The sequence below is a fragment of the Grampus griseus genome (genome assembly GCF_964374135.1).
Source record: "Grampus griseus genome assembly, chromosome: 4".
Lineage (NCBI taxonomy): Eukaryota > Metazoa > Chordata > Mammalia > Artiodactyla > Delphinidae > Grampus > Grampus griseus.
In genome coordinates this window covers 57,729,368-57,750,981 of record NC_138997.1, presented here as the reverse complement: position 1 = coordinate 57,750,981, position 21,614 = coordinate 57,729,368, and the positions used below count along the sequence as shown (strand labels likewise).

Genomic DNA, 21,614 nt, shown 5'->3' with positions numbered 1-21,614 from the left:
AGTTTTATCAACCATTCTATGAAAAGAATAACCAGCAATAATTTTCCAGCATGGACTCTATATGTAGGGCCTTAGGGTTTTCTTGTTTAGTCATTTTATGACCCATTATATCAGATAATATTGGTTCTTATTCAATATACATCTAATTGCTAACATATATAATAGTAGCAAGTCTAATGAGAAGTTTAGTTCTGGGTATTAGACTATGGCCTAAGGCATAGGAAGAACATTCACAATTCAACACATGATAAATGAGACTAGTGTGTTAGAGGTTATTGCTCAGAAGTAATCTATTCTCTGTAGTGATTCAGAGCTGGCTAACTAATGAGAAATAACACTTGATGAACAGGCAAAGGGAGAAGTCAAGCTGCTGTACAGTCAACAAAGGCTTCAGTCGATCCCATAAGGGATTCTGGAGCTAGGATGGCGAGAGGTCTGGCCACTAGTGGGTTAGTTAGATGGTGTTTGTTGGCCAGGGAAGGGAGAATACCATTGAGGGAGGGAGGTGAGGCAAACCCTGAAGAGGCTGTTGTCTGGCAGCACTGCCAGAAGCTGGGATAAAAAGTCCTTCATTTTAATTGTTATATTAAACAATATAATGTCTTATCATCCCAAGTGGGACTCTGGTTGGGGCATTGAAGCATCCCTAACAGAGACTAATACAGAATTCTGAAAAAGAAGAGTTTGAAACTAAAGATGACTTTTTTTCCATCACTAACTCCAGAGGACAGGCTAATGTGAATATGGGTGACCAAATGACCGACACTAGTAATTTGGACACAGTTATTCCCAAGGTGAAGCAGGAGACAAACTAGAGTCTGTAGCACTTTTACTCATATTTGGCTCCATAATCTAAGCTTGTAATATTGCGTGACCTCCAGAATACAGTTCCCATTCACAGCATTGTTCTTCATAAATTCATACTGATTATTTTTCCTATTTCTGATTATTCTGTCTGCAAATTTATCTCCCATTTCTGACCTTGACTCCATAATCAGATTTGACAGTCAGCCTTATTTTCCAAGCAACAAATATGAGTTCCCCTTTCATTGTTCAAATAGCAAGCAGAAAAAAATAGATATTTCTAAGATTGCTAAGGTGTGGATTAAGATATTACAAATAGAGAAACACATAATTACAAATGACTACTCCTTTCTACTAAATTCTTCATATATATATATGTCAGTTCACCAGAAATGAGGTAACAGATTCTATCGTACAGAAGTATTTAAACCAAGCTAGATGTATACTTTTTGTTTGGACTATAAAAGGCATTGCATTAACAACTTTGTTGTATCATAATACTCTTATACTACAGAATGAGTTTCTAGAAAGTTTGTTATATTAAACAATATAATATCTTATCACCAAACATGTAAATGACTTTTTTTTAACATCTTTATTGGAGTATAATTGTTTTACAATGGTGTGTTAGTTTCTGCTTTATAACAAAGTGAATCAGTTATACATATACATACGTCCCTATATCTCTTCCCTCTTTCAATGACTTATAATATTTGTTAGTGCTCTAAGAAGCATTAAATCTCTTTATGTTCAAGTGTGTCTTTGGAATTTCTTCAGACCAATCATCATGCAATTGTTCAACAAATATTTGAATATCTTATATGAGCCAAGCACCATTCTAGGCACTGAGGATAAAGAAGTGAACAAAACAAAGATTCTGCTCTAATGAAGTTATACTCTAGTGATGGAAGGTAAAAAATAAAAACAAATGTTTATGAGTAACACTAAAAAGAATGAATAATCAAATAAGTAAATAAATATATCAGTTATGAGACACTGGCATATGCTTTGCAGGGAATTTAAGTAGGGTGATATGACAGAGGTAACTTCTCTAGATTGGGTAAGAGTCTGGGAACATCCTTTTGTGGGGTGATTCCTAAGTTGAATGCCAAGAAGGCATCAGCCTCTCAGTGGTCAGAGAAAGGGCATCCCAGGCTTAAAGAACAAATACAAAGTCCTCAAGGCAGGAATAAATTTAATGTGTTCAATATTCAGAAAGAAAGCTGGCATGGTTGCTTAGCGAACAAGGACCCGAGTGAGAAGCAACAAAGTAAGAGAATAAAACAAGGGTCAGATAATTAAGGGCTTTATAAACCAGGTTAGGTGGAAGAAGAAAAAAGAAATAGAGTAAGAGATAAAAGAAGAAAAAGAGTAAATAGATGGAAGAAGGCAAGGGGAAAAGAGAAGAAAAAAGGAAGACAGGCTAGCAAATATTTTGAGCAATAAAATATTGCTGCTGTCAGAAGACATAAAATCTTGTTGCAGTAAACTTTTAATGTAACAAAATGAAAAACAAGACAATCCACAGAATTTTGAGGGAGACTAAAGCATACTGGCCTAGGCTACTAGGCTCCCTTGACAGGACGTTCATAGGAGAGTGAATGACCACAGCATGGGCTCGGCTCGATGTCTGAAAAGGAGAAAGCAAGAAATCAGCCAAAAACACTAATCTTAAATCAAGTTACTAGAACTACAAGATTTTGATTAAAATGGATGTATTTGTTTCTGGGAGGTTATAGTACAGAAAAGAGGTTGGGGTCAAACTCTGATGACAGGTCCGAAAAGAAGAAACTGATACAGGGTTCTGTATTCATAAAGAGCAAGGGACACAAATAAATAATCTAGAGGTCCAGTAGAAAAAGAAACCAGTTCAGGTCAGGGGACAAAAGAAGTGATTTTCTGAGAAGGCAGATGATGATTATTCCCAGGCTGTATTGGAGGGGTGTGCTTCCACTGCACACTCCACAGGCTGCAATGCATGGCATCTCAGGCAGTTGCCATCCTATAGCCCGAGATTCACTGTGGGCTGGCTTCTCAGTTACTCTGCCCTCATGCGTCTTTTTGTGAAAGGAAGAGGTGTAGATTATTTTTCTTACTACCTCTATTCCTGAACAAACTACTCCTAGAAATTATACTTTATAGTCATAATTTACATGCACATAACTACCAAGCTTAAATATAATAAAATTAGACTCATATTATCAAGTCAGCACCTTAGTGGACATGTGATCATTAATATCCAGTAATGTACACTATTAAACAGAGCGATCGCTTTAGTAAATTAAAAGTGAACATTATGTAACAGAAGAGATTTGATTAAGAGTTTGCTTATTCTCTAATTATCTTTGGGATTGTGCTATGTATCTCTCCTCTCTGGTTAGGTAACTTAGTGCTTTAGAAAGGCTACTTGGTTAAGAATTAAAAGACCTGCATACTGGGCACGTTTGTGGTACCTTTTTGACAGTGGAAGAAACAGCAATTTCCATGAAGGCAGAAATCATGTCTGTTTTATTAACACTAATTTCTCAGTGCCCAGAAAGGACATGAACTATAGAAGCTGCACAATAAGTATTTGTCATATGAATAAATGAAAGGAGGAAGTCACTGAACCTTCCGTACCTCAGATTTCTCTTTGAAACGTGGCTGACAGTGATATAATCTGTCCTGCCTAACTTGGTGCGTATACTTTTCCTGGAGAAGTATAACTCATAAGCAAGAAATTTATTTTTATTATAAGCAGTGCTAAAATTCAAATTCGATTCGTTAATCCAAAGAATCTACTTCACAATGGTTCTCTGTAAACCTTTTAATTGATTTTCATGTTAGATGAACAACAACATAAAAAGCAGAGATAACATTTTGAAAGGATTAACTTATAACCCATTGTTGTTTCTGCTTCATCATTTATGTTATTGGAACAGGGAAAAGATACAGATAATTTCAAGGGTACATAATCCAACAGTCAGATGTACAATACTTGGCATTGTTATGTGTTTTTGTACTTTTATTTGAATAAAGAGATGTCTGGTGTTCTGGTAATTGAACTAAAACAAAATAATGAAGTCACGGTGACAATACCTGCTTCAGGATTTCCTTATCTTCAGGTTCCTCTGCTTAATGTCCCTGCCCCTTAATCCATACAGACTGACATTGCTCTGGGCCTGGATGACCTTTTTCTCCCCTGAATGAAAGAACCCATTTATTTAACAAAAGCCAATGGAATACCTACTGGATGACTGACATGGGATAGAAAAATTAGTAAGTTCAACACAGTTGAGTGGGAGAAACAGACACATACACTATTCACACTACAATGTGATAAGAATTAAACTAGAGCCCCTTGCTATTTTCCTTCCTACTCAGAGGAAGGAAACTTTGCCTCCAGAGACTTAGGAGATTGAAAGAGATCACATAGGAAAGCATAGCCTACCTTTCTTCCACTTCAACTTGTTGCATAACTGGAGAGCTTCAACTGCTTTTCTTTAGAATATTCAAGTAATGGAAAATAAAAACAAAGTGAAAACAATGACAGAAATCTCTTCCCAACTACCTTCAGATTTGAGGAATGCAGCTAGGTGAAACTGTTCATCATCAGGGTAATAATGTTCACATTGACTCTAATTTGGCTGTGTGATAGAGGTGTTAACTTTTTCAGTGCTTGGCTCTGAGAACTTTCTGGCTCAGTCGTGGGGTTAGCTGCCTAAGACCCTGCACAGTGCAGTAGCAAATCTCAGGAGATTGAGAGCTTATGGTTTACTAAATTTAATTTAACAGTATTCAGGATAAACTAAGGTCAATCACTGAAAACATATCATCAGGCAATTTAGAGCCATCACCCATTCAACAGACCTACTGGATTTTCCAGGTAACAATTGGTTAGATTAACCAACAATCTGGTTATAGTGAAATCTGCATTAACATCTGGGGTGGTCTAACTACTTAACTAATCTAAAAAGACAACTCTTCTAAATCTTGGGTTGGTTCCTTTCTTCAATCCTTGTAGTAGCTTCTCTGCTTTAGTAAAGAAAAGGGTCTTGTTATCTTAAGTATTTTTTTGTCCCTGTAGGTTTTTTTTTTGGCTAGATAGCAAATGGTATCATCATTTTAGTATTAATGAGTTATTCAAGTTCTAAGGGTCTCATTCTACTAAGAAAGAAAAATTTATTATAACTTTGTTTCCCTGCATGATAAGGCTACCGTTAGTTGTACAAGATTAAATTAACCAAAGAACTCTTGCACAATGGAAATTCACTGTTAATACATTATCACAAAATTTGTGATCTTTGACTATTTATCAGAGTCGGGTGAGTATTAACAATAAAGGAAAACAAGACAAACGCAAAACTCACTTTATGAAGAAAATTTAAATAACAATAATGGGCAAATAGTAATACATAAGTTGTATTTTGAATGCTAGAATCATATTTAGCAAAATAGAATTTTTTTTTTTTTTTTGCGGTACGCGGGCCTCTCACTGCTGTGGCCTCTCCCGTTGCGGACCACAGGCTCAGGACGCGCAGGCTCAGCGGCCATGGCTCACGGGCCCAGCAGCTCTGCGGCACGTGGGATCCTCCCGGACTGGGGCACGAACCTGCGTCCCCTGCACCGGCAGGTGGACTCTCAACTACTGCACCACCAGGGAAGCCCGAGAATTTTTTAAAACACAAAGTATTCACTCTCCATTGTTTTTAAAATGTATGCCATCATGCTTCATATTTATTAAATTATTTATTCCAAGCAACGTGATCACCTGGAAATATATGTCATAGACACATAGAGATTTAGCAATATTTTAAGGATTTAATTCCTAGGTAAAAGGAGATATACTGGTGTTTTTAAGGTTGAACCTAAATGAAATTAGCTCATATTTACTCAGTCCAGCACTGAAGAAACAAAGAATCTTCACTGCCCCTAAAGATGTTTTGAATTTTTGTCTTTTAGACCCATGTCTTATGTCTAATAATTTTGTATTTTACTTTTAAAATAAAAATAATCACCCATTAGTCCTTGAATAAAGTCTTTTAAAGTTGCTCTATTAAGGTATCCATTTTAAGGAGGGTAAAAGAGGGAGCAAAGTTATTATTCTAGAAGAATTAGTCATAACCAAAGCAGAAGCCAGGAATGATCACAGGGAAACATTTCTGAGGATAATTTAATGACATTACTAAAACTGTGGGGATCCATATACCACCTAGATGATTAGGAAAGGGGTTAATAGCTAAGCCATTGTCTGAAGCCCACTGAATCACCGGTCCCTTTGAAAACTGATTGGTCCTCCTCTTCTAAAGATGGGGTTTTAAAATTTAAGAGAAGCTCCAAGCAGCAGAGCCAAAAGATAAAAAGGACACCGACCTTGAATGAGTCTAGATTTCTCTTCATAGGTAAAAGAGTGAGGTAAGATATCAAATCTTTGCTTTCATAATTTTAAGAACACAAATCAGTCAACTCTGTAGGATAAACTACCAAAGTCACCCTAAATGCTTGTGTAGGTCAATGATTTGAACTAGGGCAGGAGTTTTCAAATCTGGAGGACAAGAAATAATATATTTCCACGGGATAGACTATAAATCAGTATTACAGTTTAATTTTATAAACTATTTCCTTGAATTAGAAAAATTTTGACTCTGTCACTTAGTTTTAATATATTTTAATGTTATTAGAATTTTAAATAGACACTACCTGGTACTGAACTGCTATCAGAGCTTTATTGTGGTATTCTTACCACTACATTAAATAGACAATAAAATTGTTTGCATAATAAAGACCTAGTTCATTGACCCCAGTCATGGGCCTCCCATGGTCCAAAGGACCCACTACCTACAATGTAGAACAGCACAGGGAATGAGGCCATCTTGTTCATAAATTCATTCAACTACATCACATGCTGCCAAATAAGTTATTTGAGGCAAGCTAAAAGGAAAAGCAAACAATTTTTGTTTTTATAAAAAGCTGCTCTGAGAAAAAGAATGAGTTCTGTTACAGATATTTATAAATGTACCTTTTTTATTTTAAATCCTAATATATAAGTAAATACTGTAAAATTCAGCCAACTATCCTTCTGATTGAACAATACCAGCTAATTTACTGTTATCATGATTTTTACATAGAAAATCTTTTTTAAACCTAAGCTTCACAACATATTTTCTAGGTATTTCATCTGAAAATGAAAACTATAATTCTTCTTGGGATACTGGGAGCCACAATATCAGCCCCAGTAAGTGATGTCATGGTACAATTGAAATCATTGTGTGAAACCCATAACAAGTCTTCTTCTACCATTTGTGTTTTTTGTTTTTTTTGTTTAGCTTATTCCACAGTGCCTTATGTCTGCAAGCAACAGCAATGAAGTTAGTTTAAATACTTAAAACAATGTCCCTCATTTTTTTATTTCTTTGTTTTATAGAAACCCAGTGGGGAAGAGATAAAAAGCTTTCTGTTGATTTATCCTGCAATTCTACCCACTAGCTCTTTATATCCAAATGCATTTCCAATGTTTATGTTTGTTTTGTATACCAAGTTGTTTCTAGAATATTACTTTGCCTCCCTTGTTTGATTGCAAATTCTTTAAAAGTAGAGACAGATTCTTGTATACCTTTTTGTTCTAATAACACCTGATATGGTGTAAATAGGTGTTTAAGAGCATAAAATGACTAACTAAACCACTGGAATGGGCTAAAGTTGTGCAATCTCATATACAGCAGGGGAGGGGTAGTTAAATCCTAACCTCTAATCACTGTCATTTATTATAAGCTTAGTAAGAAAACATCTCACCTCTAACAGGAAATTATGATCAGCTAGCTCTGACTTGTGATATATTTGTAGTAAACGTTCTTAATAGTTTTAGCATGTGCAGTAATCTTGTTTTCATATTATCTTTCCTTCTCTAGTTACTTCTGAACCTTAATAATGCTCAGCTTCAGCCACTACGGCTTCAGGTACTCCTACCTCAAAAATTATTTCAAGAATACATTTCTACCACTCATTTCTTGTGGTACTTGGTATGAGAACAAAATGTTTTCTGATTCTAAAATCTTAATTTTTAAAGTTATGAATTTGTCCTATATATTCTAACTACCATTTGTTTGAAGACTAAAGTAAAAACTATAATCAGGTGAACATTTATTTATTGAGAACTTGTTATATGCCGGGCACAAAGTCTCATAACTATGAGATATTTAAATTAACCATTTTACACAAAGTCATATTCAGCTAAGTGGTTAAAAAAAAAAAAAAAAAAAAGAAGATTTGAAACCAGTCTGGCAACTGCAAAAACTGTAGCCTTTATCCACCTCATTCTGTCCCATATGTCACATTATGAGCACTGGAGATTTAGCATTGTTCCTGCTGCTTGCATGGCTCACAATGTGCCAGGATCTGCCCTTTTTTATAATGGAGCAATGGAAATATAGAAAATGTTTACATTTTGTCTCCTTCTTGCTCAGGAGTGATTTTAAATTCTTTTTGAAATGAAAGAGAAATGCTTCCTTTCTTTTGTGTCTTCCCAGGATCCATTTAATTCATGGATTCCTCCTTTCCCTGGGATTCTACAACAGCAACAGCAGGGCTCAAATTCCAGGACTCTCCCGATTCCCTTTATCAACTCTCGACTGGTTTGCTGGACAGGTCCCAAATCAGATACCCTTCCCAGGACAGGTCAGTTTTGCCCAAGAAACCCGGGCAGGACAGCTGAACCCCTCACAGCCTCAAACACCACCGCAGACCAAACAGGACCCTAATAAAATGTAAGTCGGACCTCTTCCATCTTGTTACCCAGAAGAGAGATAATGCACATGGAATGTGAAAAAGAATATGAACCAGCTTTGAAATAAGACAGGAGTTATTGAGCAAGAATTCTTTCTCATAATATATTTCTACCATCACTGGAAGTAATTCCTTATCTTTCTGATTTCTGTCATAAAAAATGTTATTTAAGTCAGCAGTCCAGGACAAATCAAAAGTGTTAAAACATGTCTTGGAAAGGATAACTAGGGAAATATCATCTTTAAAAAAAGGGCAATTTGCGTTAATGATGGTACACACAATAGATGACTTTTTGTCGTCATAGAAGTCTGCTAATACAAATTATACATTTGTATGGCTAGGTCTAAAGAAAACAGCTCTGGAATTTTAAATTAAAAAGTCAAGTATAACTTTTTTATAATTCCTTTTTTGGCAGGTTATGCCCTCTGTGTTCTCCTTCAAAATGCCTCGTGAACTAGCACAGGTAAATGAAAGGAATGCCATCACTCCTATACAGAGATAGCTGTATACGCTCTCCATTGAATGCTTCTTCTATATTTGTAGCTCTTATTCCTACAGCAGGGCTACAAACACATACAGTGCTATCACGATCTAGATACCACCACTGCTGGGCTGGTAACAGTTTGTTAATATTAGGCTCACTTAAGAGCTCCAAAAGAAAGACCAGCCGAGACTCTTCAGGACCCTTGAGTTTCCAGGACATTACTTTGTTGGGAATTAAAGAGCTCACTAAGCCTTAGGTTGTGTCCTCTCTGCACCTAGAATGCTGGCATTTGGTAACAACTCTGGAGAAATACCATGGGCTGACTTTGCCCAACCCTAAATTTTGGTTCAGAGAAAGATGCATTAATCGGATAAAATACCATATGATACAGAGAGAGTTTTTCTGAGTTATGCTCAAAATATTTTCAGTTTAACTCCAATATTACAGTCAAATGGTGGTGATTTCCATTAAATAACAGAATCTTTAAAAAATGAATGCAAACTAGTAGAATCGTTAAAGTGATATAGAAAACCCTCTTAATGTTTGGGTAGTTAATTTTATAATATCCTGGGCTCAAAGAAATAGTGATATGGATAAATTATATTATTCACCAGCAGAATATTGACCGTTTTGTAAAACATTACACCACTTGGCTTTAATGCAATCATAATTATGTAATTTTGTCCACTCCTATTATAAAACAAAAGTTACCTCTAGACATTATCTCATTCCATGCCACAGCATTTAGAGAGTTAGATACCTGACAAGTGGAATTACTTCATTTTAAGGATCAAGAAACTAAGTCTTTATGAGATTAAGTTCCCAATCCTGATGAAAATAAATAGCTGAGTTAGAATATAATTCTTCACCCTTCCTTTAACCACCTAACCAGTGGCTCTCCAACCTGGCTTTGCATTAGAATCTCTGGTGATGATTTTGAAAATTACAAATGCCTGGACCCTGTCCCACACCTAATGAATAAAAACCCCATGAGTAGATCAAAACTGATTATCTGTTAAAATGTTCAATTAGTGTTTTTGATCGTTAGCTAGGGTGAAGAACCACTGTACAAAATATATCTCTTCTCAAACCACAGTTATCATTTTTTTAGCTCTTATATCCAATAAGGTTTCATTTAATTATACAAGGAAAGAAAATAGCACACAAAACCCCATGTATGTACAATGATCCTCATTTTCTATAAACACATATGCATATACAGACATAAGTGCAAGCTAATACATGATAATGTGGGTGGTGAAATTGCAGGTGATTTTATTTGTTCCTTGTCTATTTCTGGATTTTTGAAGTATTCTACAATACTTATGGACTGTTTTAATAAAGTGGCAATTATTAAAGGAAATACATTCCTGAGAATTCATTCATTATGGTAGAATTTCTAATACCATGTTCTGCAGAATATATAGTTTCAAAAAAATAAATGGAAAATGCTGCACAGGCTGTCTTCTTAGATACTTGCAAAGTAATTTATATATAAAGTCCAAGGTGCCCTGTTAAAAAAGCCTGTTATTAGTTGAATTCACTACTTCCTAATGTGTCTGACCAAGCAACATTGAAACAAAGTCCAGTGTCACTTGCAATACAAGTTTACTCTAAAGTTTGGGAAGGACTGCTTCATGTGTTCTTTTGTTCATAAAATTGCTAAATACAAATCAGCTTTAATACAATATTGATATTAGAGGGTATTTTTTTTAAGTCTTGAACTAAAGGAAGCTCTTCTATACTTTTCTGTTTACAAATAGATGCTTCTGTACTACCCAGTTTACATGCTCCTACCCTGGGACCAGCCTCAACAAACAGTCGCACAGTCACCTCTGCAAACCAGACAGCTGCTGTTTGAGGAGCAGGTACTATAAGTGTTTGATTTTAGTTTGACTAGTTCCACCTGAGAATAAAGAAGATAAGGTAAATTTTCAGAGAAGAGAATATCTGATTATACTTAGTGCAAAAACTCAACAGCTTGAACTGGTGGTCATAAAAGGATATAGTGCTTTCTTTTAACATGTCACTAATTTGGAAATATACTCCAAGGCTGAATTTTGAAAGAGTAAAGTCAGTGAATGGACTTCAGCTGAATCAGAGGCCAAAATCTGAATCGTATTGGAAAATGAAGTTTTCTAACTTTTAAAAATCTACCAGCATCCCTTTTCTCATATACATGTGGTTATTATTTTTTTTAAATAGCTACCATGATAAAAGGCACTTATGATCACCAGATCTTGAGGTAAAATTAGGTAACATTATTTTGAGTTTTGTGGACCTGCAATAAATTGGTAGAATTCTAATATAAATTCAGGTGTCTCATACATAACTAGATTTTAATTAGAATGGAAATTAGTTTTTTTTTAAACTTATCATCACTTAAAACTTGCCTAATCAATTAGAGAAAACTGGAAATTATGCTTTAAATGACTGGTAGTAGTACTTCCAATTAAGTCATATTAACTTAAAGAGAAAGGGAGAGTTTTAACCTAGAAATTATATGGTGGTAAAAGGATGCTTGGTAATTTAACAATAATTTTTACCACCTAGGACATACAAACTTTCAAAAAAGTCTTTACTATAGTATAATGTGTGTATATATATATATATATATATATATATATATTTCAGTAATCATTTACCACCACATTATGACAAAAATCATCAGAGCAAACCTAATGCATTTTTCTAAATTCTGACAGATGCCATTCTATACTGAATTTGGATATATTCCACGACAAGCAGAACCTGTAAGTAAACGTATACCTTTCACTAAAAAAAAAAAAGGAACTAACTTTTGGAACTACTTGCTTCACAAACTATTAAATCTATCATTGCCCTTTAGTCAAAAACCACCAGGAACACACCCCTAGTTGGACAAAATTGGATTTATCCACTCATTGTAACAGGGGAGAACACACACCGTGGAGAACTGTGGGGTGTCTTAACAGGAAGGTATTGGAATGACTTCTTACAGGGTCTGGCCTTGTGTCAGGTGATTTTGGGAAGAGTTAAAGGAGTGATGGTTCACCTTGGATTGGGTGTTCTCAAGTAGTGGGGGTAGTTCTGTGATTGGGTAACTTTCCAATTCTTACCTAAAAGGTAATGGAGAGAGGCAAAGACTATGACTGGTAAAGAAACAGGAATTATTCAGATTAGCCAGGACCTAAGGATGCCTGGTATTTCATGCCTTGCACAGGGACCTTGCTTTGGACAAGATTACAAAGTGGTGTTGTTTTGATTGTACTTCATCATGCTCAGAGGTGACCTGTCTTATGTTGGTGTTCTGTAGGATTGTTAATGTACAACAGGAGAACATGAACGTCCAGAATAGAATGTCAGGACGGCTCCTGAAAACACTGCAGCAGAGCTATTGTGTCAGTCCATTTTCTCAGCGTCAGGAGCTGCTTTTCTCTTTCTCAAATCTAAATTATTTTGTTCGTTTTTAAGAAACTAATTGAAGAAGTTGGGAAGGGTTTAACTGCCTTGGGTGCAAAACAACATATTTTATCGATTAATAATTTAGACTTTTTTAAACTTTGCAATTTTTCAGGTTATGCTGAGAGGACAGCAGCAACCAGCCTTTGATCCCTTCCTAGGCACAGCTCCTGAAATTGCTGTGATGGTAAGTTTCCTTACCACACTTTGCTAGCTACTGTAAATAAGCAACTGACAACCTACAGGTCCCTGCATTACTGTTCATTTTAATGAAAATATTATTATTCCACACAATTATTACTTCTTCCCCCTGTAATCGTTTTCCAAGCAAGATTCAATTCACTCAGTTCATCAAATATTTATTGAGCGTTACTACATGCCAGATACTCTCCTTGGGTACACTCATTTAAAGTTAGGAATTAAGACACATCCATGTTTGCTGGCATATATTTATAGTCTTTCTAAAGGATAGATTATAATCTAGAAAATTAATAAAGGTATTTACTTCTCAAATAAAATCCTTGCTTTGCATCTCAATCCTATTGCTTTATATTCTTCCCAATTTTGACCTTGTCCTTGAACCTGTAACCACTTTTTTTTGTCACCCTTATAGCCAGCAGGAGGAGTGTCACCATATTTACAAAAAAAAATGATAAATTTTAAGCACGCCAATGCAGGAATTTTCATTCCTTCAACTTCACAAAAACCCAGCACGACAAATTTTTTTACTTCTGCTATTGACTCAACTATTACCCCAGAACTCATGGAAAAGAAGGTAGAGTAATCAAAGATTTATTTTATGTAAGAAATTGATGTCTAATAGAAAGTATAAAGTTAGTGCTTAATTTATAGGACTTAGTCTTAGAAATAATAACAGTTAAGATATAGTAGAATATATGGTCTTAACCTTGAATAGGAAGACCAATAATTGCTTACGGATAATCAATTAATCAGAAAATAATTTAATTTTGATTTAATAAGAGCTTCTTATGCGTATCCTTTTTTCACTAGGCCAAGACCAATAGCCTAAAGGAACCATAAGATCCTAATCATTCAGAGTTTGGGGTAGGTATTTGCCAAGAGGCATGCCTTAAGTACCGTGACATGTTGTAAATTAAAAGAAAAAAATTATAAGGAGAACTAATGAAAAGGTGTACAACAAAATAAAAAAAATACAAAGCTAATAATAATTAAGAGATTTTAGCAATTTTTTAAAAATCAAAATAAATTTTTGAGGATCATGTCTGCCTATGCCATAAACTTGGTATAAACTCTGAAAGCACAAATAGTAAATATACTAGGTCCATGTAAAAGACATTCAACAGATACTATGTACAAAGTCAGTTCTCCCAAATCAACACTTCACTTTGCAAGCTAAAAGTTGTAATAATGCCAATACATCTGTATTAGTTTGGAATGAAATAAAGTATCAAAGTGATAAAACATTTGTACAATCACATGGGAATTTAAAATTCCATGATTTTTATTTTAAATATAACTTTAATTAATTACCTGTCCTAATGGGCTTGGTTGGCTATGAAGGTACTGGGTGTTTGATAGAAGTGCAGGTTGGGATGACTCCAAGAAGTAAAAAATACACACTAAAAAGCAAACAAAAAAAAAATTAGAAAAAAAAGCAGCTAACAATTTGGCCTGAAATGGAAAAGTAAAAGGCAAAGATTTTTGAAACCTCCTCCCTGCTGCCTATGAGTCTCTTCTGATTTCTCCTTCTGTGAAAATGAATACTTAACATTCTTCAGATTTAAAAAAAAAGTCTATAAAATTACAGCCAGAAATGAATAATGTGAGCAGCTCTTTAGAAGTCTCTTCTGTAATGTAACATTTCATTCAATGCAAGTTTCAAGCTTTTTAATCAGAAATACTAAGGGGATTTCAGTAGAGTGTGACCTTCTGCACCAATGCCAGAAAAGTATTTTATTTCTTTTTAAGCAATTTAGAAAATATCTAGGAAATTTTACAGAAGACAGTCTAATGGTATTAAAATGTTCTTTTATTTTATTTTTCAGAGAAAAGATGTGGCAGTGCCTTGGATATCATTTTAGGCTATTTACTTCCTCAATGTTAACATCAGGTCTTTGAAAAATATAAAATATTTTGGCTCTTCTCCTGAACATTTTACTTATAAATAGTATTATACACTTTAAATGTCACAGAAAAGTGATGCAATCACTTAATAAGCCTTAGCCTTAGCTTTACAAAATTGTATTTCTTTTCAAATATCCTATCATTGCATAATCTGGAAAGTAACAACAATGAGAATAAAGAAAATATCAATTGCTGAATCAATTGTATAATTGCATTAATAAAGGAAGGCTCTGGAAAATGGTGGCATCAATGAGAATAAAGACATCCTGTCATTGGATTTACGAGTGTGGTGACTGACACTAATGAACTAAAGTATGTACTTAACTTTGACATATCATCTCATTATTCCTCCCAGGTCCGTTCAGCTAGATTCCTTCTGATGCACTCCCTATTAAAATCAAAATTATTTGGTGACAGATGTCATTAAGTACACACTCCCAATACGACACAGATACACAGAGAGATGGCTGTCATCACCCAAAAGGATAGCTCCTCAAGAAGATGTGTACTGGTTTGGAGAAGCAACATCTAGTACAAAATAGGGCATAGATTCTGGATTTCATCAGATGTGGCTTTCAATATGGCTTTCAACCTTCAGCAAGTCACCTAACCTGAGTCTCAGTTTTCTGGTGTAAAACAGAGATAACAATATTTACCTTTTCAAACTTTCTGAAAGGACTACGTGAAATAACACATGTAAGATATCTGGCTCATATGAAGTATGGCTGTCCCTTGAGCAACACAGTTTTGAACTGTGGGGATACAGTTATAAGCAGATTTTTTTCAATAAATACCTCCAACCATACTATATGATCTGCAGTTGGTTGAATCCTCGGATGAGGAACCACAGATGTGGAGTGCCGGCTGTAAATTTATACATGGATTTTTAATTTTTATTTATTTATTTTTTGCGATACGTGGGCCTCTCACCGTTGTGGCCTCTCCCGTTGCGGAGCACAGGCTCCGGACGCGTAGGCTCAGCGGCCATGGCTCATGGGCCCAGCCGCTCCACGGCATGTGGGATTCTCCCGGACCAGGGTACGAACCCGTGTCCCCTGAATCGGCAGGCGGACTCTCAACCCCTGCGCCACCAGGGAAGCCCCTATACATGGATTTTTGACTGTGTGCGGGTCGGTGTTCCTAACTCCCACTTTGTTCAAGAGTCAATTGTACTCAGAAAATGTTAATTTTCTCCCTTTACTTGTGATTATGGAAGTACTTCTTAGTTATTTTCTCAGCTTTGAACTTTCAGCTGAAATTCTGAGAAAAAAAAATTGACATTCAATATACTTCACGTATTTGTATGTAGATGTGTATTGATGTGTGTGAAACTATTTGTATGAAAAGGAAAATGAATGAATGAGTGAATAAATAAATGAATGAACATGTATTAGGTGGTTTCAAGCAAATTTGGTTAATATTTTACTTTAAAGTTGATCACAATTCCTAGAATCATATCTTTTTCCAGCATTTAGTAATGTTATGACTCTGGAATATGTTACTTACCCTATAGAATAGTAACCCAATAATCACCTATTCTACCTTCATCTTATACATTGTCCTTTTTTTCCCTAAATTGGTGAGTTGAAAGTAATTCTGAGTAATTGACAGACCTCTTAATGTTGGACATGACATGGGGAGTCAAACGACAAGATGTCTGTTAAAACGCACGTTCGGCACTTAGGAACATGGTAATTCATACTGAATGTTTAGAAAACATTCTGGAACATAGCAAGTATTCCACTTCTCTTTTTAAAGAGGAGGAGAAAGGGGATGGTCAGAGACTAAAGAAGAGAAATGAGCACAACATAGCTCTTCTATTTGAAGGTACAGTGAAGAGAAGCAGAACTCAGGGAAAACCACAAAGCTCAAAGCATCATGCTATAATCGTCAAAAACTTGGCAGTATTAGGGGTTACAATAATAAATGCTTTGAAAATTACACGTTATATAAACACAATATTAACATATAAAAGCATAAAATAGATAAGTTCTACATAAATAAAATAATGCAAAGATAAACATTGAGAAGTTCCTTCAAGAATAAATATTTTGATAAAAACATTAATATTAAGCTAAGCATGCCAAATTTATTTCTTTATTCTTGGCAATATTAAAAGGACCTTATTACTCTGGATGGTTTTTAAAAATCCAACTTAGTGACTCAGCTTAAAAACTTTCTGAATCTCAGACTGTTCAGTATCCAATCTGTTTCAAGAAGATGTTAAGTCTTAGTAAGGTATTCTTGAGCAACAACTATGTTTGAAAACATGAATACTATAATCACTATCAGTGAAATATTCTATATTTTCAGACTACTTTATAGAAGAGCTTTAAACTCTATCATTTTTGTTACTAAGGTTAGGAAGACAAGAGTGTACAGTTAATGGAAATATCGCCAGGATACATGCAAAGAACTATGTTTTATGTGTCTGTTTGTTTTAACCCTGGCATCCAAATCTCTCCATCCCAGGCCAGTGTAAGAAAGGCAAAGCAGAAAAACAGTTCAATTTTGAACAGATCTAACCAGAAAAACTTTATGTAGAATAATTTCTCTAGAATCAACATTGCTTATAGTTGATAATCCACACTTTAGCCTCAAAACTTTCCCTACCAACCTACTCCACTGGCTGCTTCCTATCTAAATATATTATAACAGCATTAGTTCAAGACTGATGTACAGAACCCATGCATGTTCTCACCTCCAATACTGCTTACACAACCAATCCATCATCATAGTCTTGCCATACTTTTAAATGTATAGTTTAAGTTTGATGAGTTTGATTTACATATACACATGTGCATACATATACATATAAATGTGTATACTTTGTAACTATCACTCCTATCAAGTTGCAGAACATTTCCACCACTCCACCTTCCTTCTCTTTTCTGGTCAATCTAGTCTCCCCATTCTCATGCCAAGCTACTACTTTCAAAAATAAAATTTCTATCACCATGTATTAATTTTGCTTGTTCTGGAACTTTACATAAATTAAATCACACACTATGTATTCTTTTGTTTGTTTGTTTTGTTTTGTATGTTCAAATTGTTGTTGTTGTTGTTTTTAGTATAGTTTTTAGCACTTGTTATGATTGGTGGATTTGTTTTTTTCTGTTTGGTTTCTCTCTTCTTTCTTTTTTAAATTTTTTAAAATTATTTTATTACTTTATACACTGTGTTCTTTTGTGGCAACTTCCTTCATTCAGTATAATGCTTTTGTGATTCATTCACGTTATTGCTTAAATTGTATGTTACATTATATGAATATACTACAGTTTATTTATTCTCCTATTGAAGAACATTTGGGTTGTTTCTAATTATTTACCATTAGGAATAACAATGCTATGAACATTCTTGTACAAGTCCTTTTGTAAACATATGTTTTCATTTCTCTTGAGTAAATACCACAAAGTGGAGATAAATCATAGGGTAAGTTTATTATAACTAACTGCTAAGTAGTTTCCAATGTGGCTGTAACATTTTATACTCTGGTCAGCAATGTGTCACAATTCTAATTCCTGCACATTCTGGTCAACATTTAGAACTGTATTTTTAAGTCATTTCCATGAGTTCCTCTTCTATCAAACATCCCTTCAAAATTAACCTTCACAAAGTTTGACCTCTACCCTCTCTTCTCTCTCAGAAACCACTGGATGAACATTTCTATTGCTGTGACTTTAATAAACATATATAAGTTATCCCTGACTCCTAAATCTGTTCCTCAACCTAATATATTAAACAGTTCAGTCTATATCTACTCTAATATACTATATATTTTGCAGCTTTAATTTGCATTTGCCTGATGACTAACAATATGTTGTTTTTCTATGCTTACTGACAATTAGTATATCTTTTTTATTTTTATTTTTTTTGCGGTACGCAGGCCTTTCCGGTTGCGGAGCACAGGCTCTGGACGCGCAGGCTCAGCGGCCATGGCTCATGGGCCCAGCCGCTCCGCGGCGTGTGGGATCTTCCCAGACCGGGGGCACGAACCCGTGTTCCCTGCATCGGCAGGAGCATTCTCAACCACTGCGCCACCAGGGAAGCCCTATTTTTTGAATCAATTTTTCAATCATATTCTTATGATTGATTTGTAAGAGCTTCTTACGTATTCTAGATAACATACTTGGCCCAATAAATGTTTTTGTGAATACTTTTTCCAGTCTGTAGCTTGTCTTTTCATTCATTTCTTAGCGTGGTTTTTGAGGATTGGAATGTTTGGTTTTTTTTTTTTGGTGTAGTTAAATTTGTCAGTTTTTTGAAGGTTAGTGTCTAGTGTGCTAATAAAGAAGTCTTCACCTACCCCAAAGTAATGAATATATTCTCCTATGTTTTCTTACAGAATTTTTAATGGTTTAGCTTTTACATTTAAATCTATAGTCATTGATTTTTGTGTAGAGTGTGAAGATAGGGGTCAAGGATAATTCTTTCCATAAAGATATCTAATCATTCCAGGATAATTTGTTTAAAAGGTTATCTTTTCCTTATTGAATTGCCTTTGTATCTTTATTGAAAATCAATAGACTTTATGTATCTGCATCTATTTTTGACTATTTTATTCCATTTAACTGCTTTTCTGTCTTTGCATCAACACTAAACAGTCTTTATTACTATAACTTTATGTCTTTTGCATTTCTATATAAATTTTAGAAGTGGATTGTCAATTTCTACCCTGCTAAGTTTTAATGGATAGTGTTGAATCTCAAGACCAAACAGGAAATACTTGGCATCTTAACCATATTGAGTATTCCAGTTCAGGAACATGGTATATACTTATTCAGGCAATAATAAGAAAGAATTTTTTGACTTTAAAATGCTTATATAAAAATAGAAGAAATGTTTAGAATCAATGATCTAAGCCAGGGGTTGGCAAATTATAGGCTGAGGGTCAAATCTGGCCCATGTCTGCTTTTTTGTAAATAAAGTTTTATTGGAAGAGAGCCATATCCATTCTCTGACATACTATCTATGGCTGCTTTCACCCTACAATGTATGAGTTGAGTAGTTGCAACAGACTGTTTGGACCACAAAGACAAAAATATTTACTATCTGGCTCTTTCAAAAAAAAAAGTGGCCAGATAGTAAATTTATATTTTATATAAATTTTTATATTTATCTCTGAAACGTTCTGTGGTTCTCAGTGTAGAGGTCTTGCACTATTTGTTAATTATTTTTCTAAATATTTTTATGTTTTTAAATTTTATTTTCTATTTTTAGCATATAGAAAGGCAGTTGATATTTTTTTTATATATATAGCAGGTTCTTATTAGTCAACCATTTTATACACATCAGTGTATACATGTCAATCCCAATCTCCCAATTCATCACACCACCACCACCACCCACCACTGCTTTCCCCCCTTGGTGTCCATACATTTCTTCTCTACATCTGTGCCTCAATTTCTGCCCTGCAAACTGGTTCATCTGTACCATTTTTCTAGGTTCCACATATATGTGTTAATATGCTATATTTGTTTTTCTCTTTCTGACTTACTTCACTCTGTATGACAGCCTCTACATGCATCCACATCTCTACAAATGACCCAATTTCATTCCTTTTTATGGCTGAGTAATATTCCATTGCATATATGTACCACATCTTCTTTATCCATTTGTCTGTTGATAGGCATTTAGGTTGCTTCCATGACCTGGCTACTGTAAATAGTGCTGCAATGAACATTGGGGTGCATGTGTCTTTTTGAATTATGGTTTTCTCTGGGTATATGCCCAGTAGTGGGATTGCTGGATCATATGGTAGTTCTATTTTTAGTTTTCTGAGGAACCTCCATACTCTTCTCCATAGTGGCTGTATCAATTTACATTCCCACCAGCAGTGCAAGAGGGTTCCCTTTTCTCCACACCCTCTCCAGCATTTGTTGTTTCTAGATTTTCTGATGATGATGCCCATTCTAACTGGTGTGAGGTGATACCTCATTGTAGTTTTGATTTGCATTTCTCTAATAATTAGTGACGTTGAGCAGCTTTTCATGTGCTTCTTGGCCATCTGTATGACCTCTTTGGAGAAATGTTTATTTAGGTTTTCTGCCCATTTTTTGATTGGGTTGTTTGTTTATTTAATATTGAGCAGCATGAACTGTTTATATATTTTGGAGATTAATCCTTTGTCTGTTGGTTCATTTGCAAATATTTTCTCCCATTCTGAGGGTTGTCTTTTCGTCTTGTTTATGGTTTCCTTTACTGTGCAAAAGCTTTTAAGTTTCACTAGGTCCCATTTGTTTATTTTTGTTTTTATTTCCATTGCTCTAGGAGGTGGATCAAAAAAGATCTTGCTGTGATTTATGTCAAAGAGTGTTCTTCCTATGTTTTCCTCTAAGAGTTGCAGTTGATTTTTGTACATTGAACTTGTATGCAATGATCTTGCTAAATACACTTATCAGTTTCCACAGTTGCTTTGTAGATTCCATATTATCTTCCACCAAAAAAAACCCAAAAAACAAACAGGTTTTCTGGAAATAAAAATAATTTCACTTGTTTCTATTACTCTGTACATTTTTTATTCCTTTCCTCACTTTGTTACTCTGACTAGGGTATCCAGTGTAATGGTGATTAGAAAGAATAAAAGTGTATATACTTGCATTGCTACTGTTATTAGGAGGAAAGCATTCATTATTTAACAATTAAGTATGATGTCAGCTGAACATTTCCCATAAATTACCTTTAAGGATTGTGGAAATTCCCTTTTGGTGAGAAATCCTAGTTTGGTGAGAATTTTTATTATGAATGAGTGTTGACTTTTGTTAAATGACTTCTCTGCATTTACTGAAATAAAAATATGAATTTTCCCCTTGATTTGGTTAATGTAGTAAATTATATTGTTTCACTTTTAAATGTTCAATCAACCTTTCACTCCTGGAAAAAAAAATGCTAATTTGTTATAATGTGGTATCTTTTAAAAATATTGCTTTATCTTATTCACTAATATTCCATGAATGATTTTTGCATCTGTGTTTGTGAACACTACTAGTCAACAATTTTATTCTCTCATAATGTCCCT

The 21,614-nt window shown here is 34.7% G+C and overlaps 1 protein-coding gene across 1 annotated transcript; it reads left to right on the top strand.

Moving 5' to 3' along the window:
* Window positions 1-6,967: 6,967 nt before the first annotated feature.
* On the top strand, window positions 6,968-13,531 carry ODAM (odontogenic, ameloblast associated; the record flags this gene model as incomplete). The annotated part of the gene is given in 11 exon segments (XM_082654010.1): window positions 6,968-7,018; window positions 7,110-7,151; window positions 7,692-7,739; window positions 8,310-8,366; window positions 8,368-8,546; window positions 8,785-8,836; window positions 8,981-9,028; window positions 10,813-10,917; window positions 12,606-12,677; window positions 13,104-13,265; window positions 13,502-13,531. Coding segments are annotated over 11 exon segments (846 nt in total).
* Window positions 13,532-21,614: the final 8,083 nt, after the last annotated feature.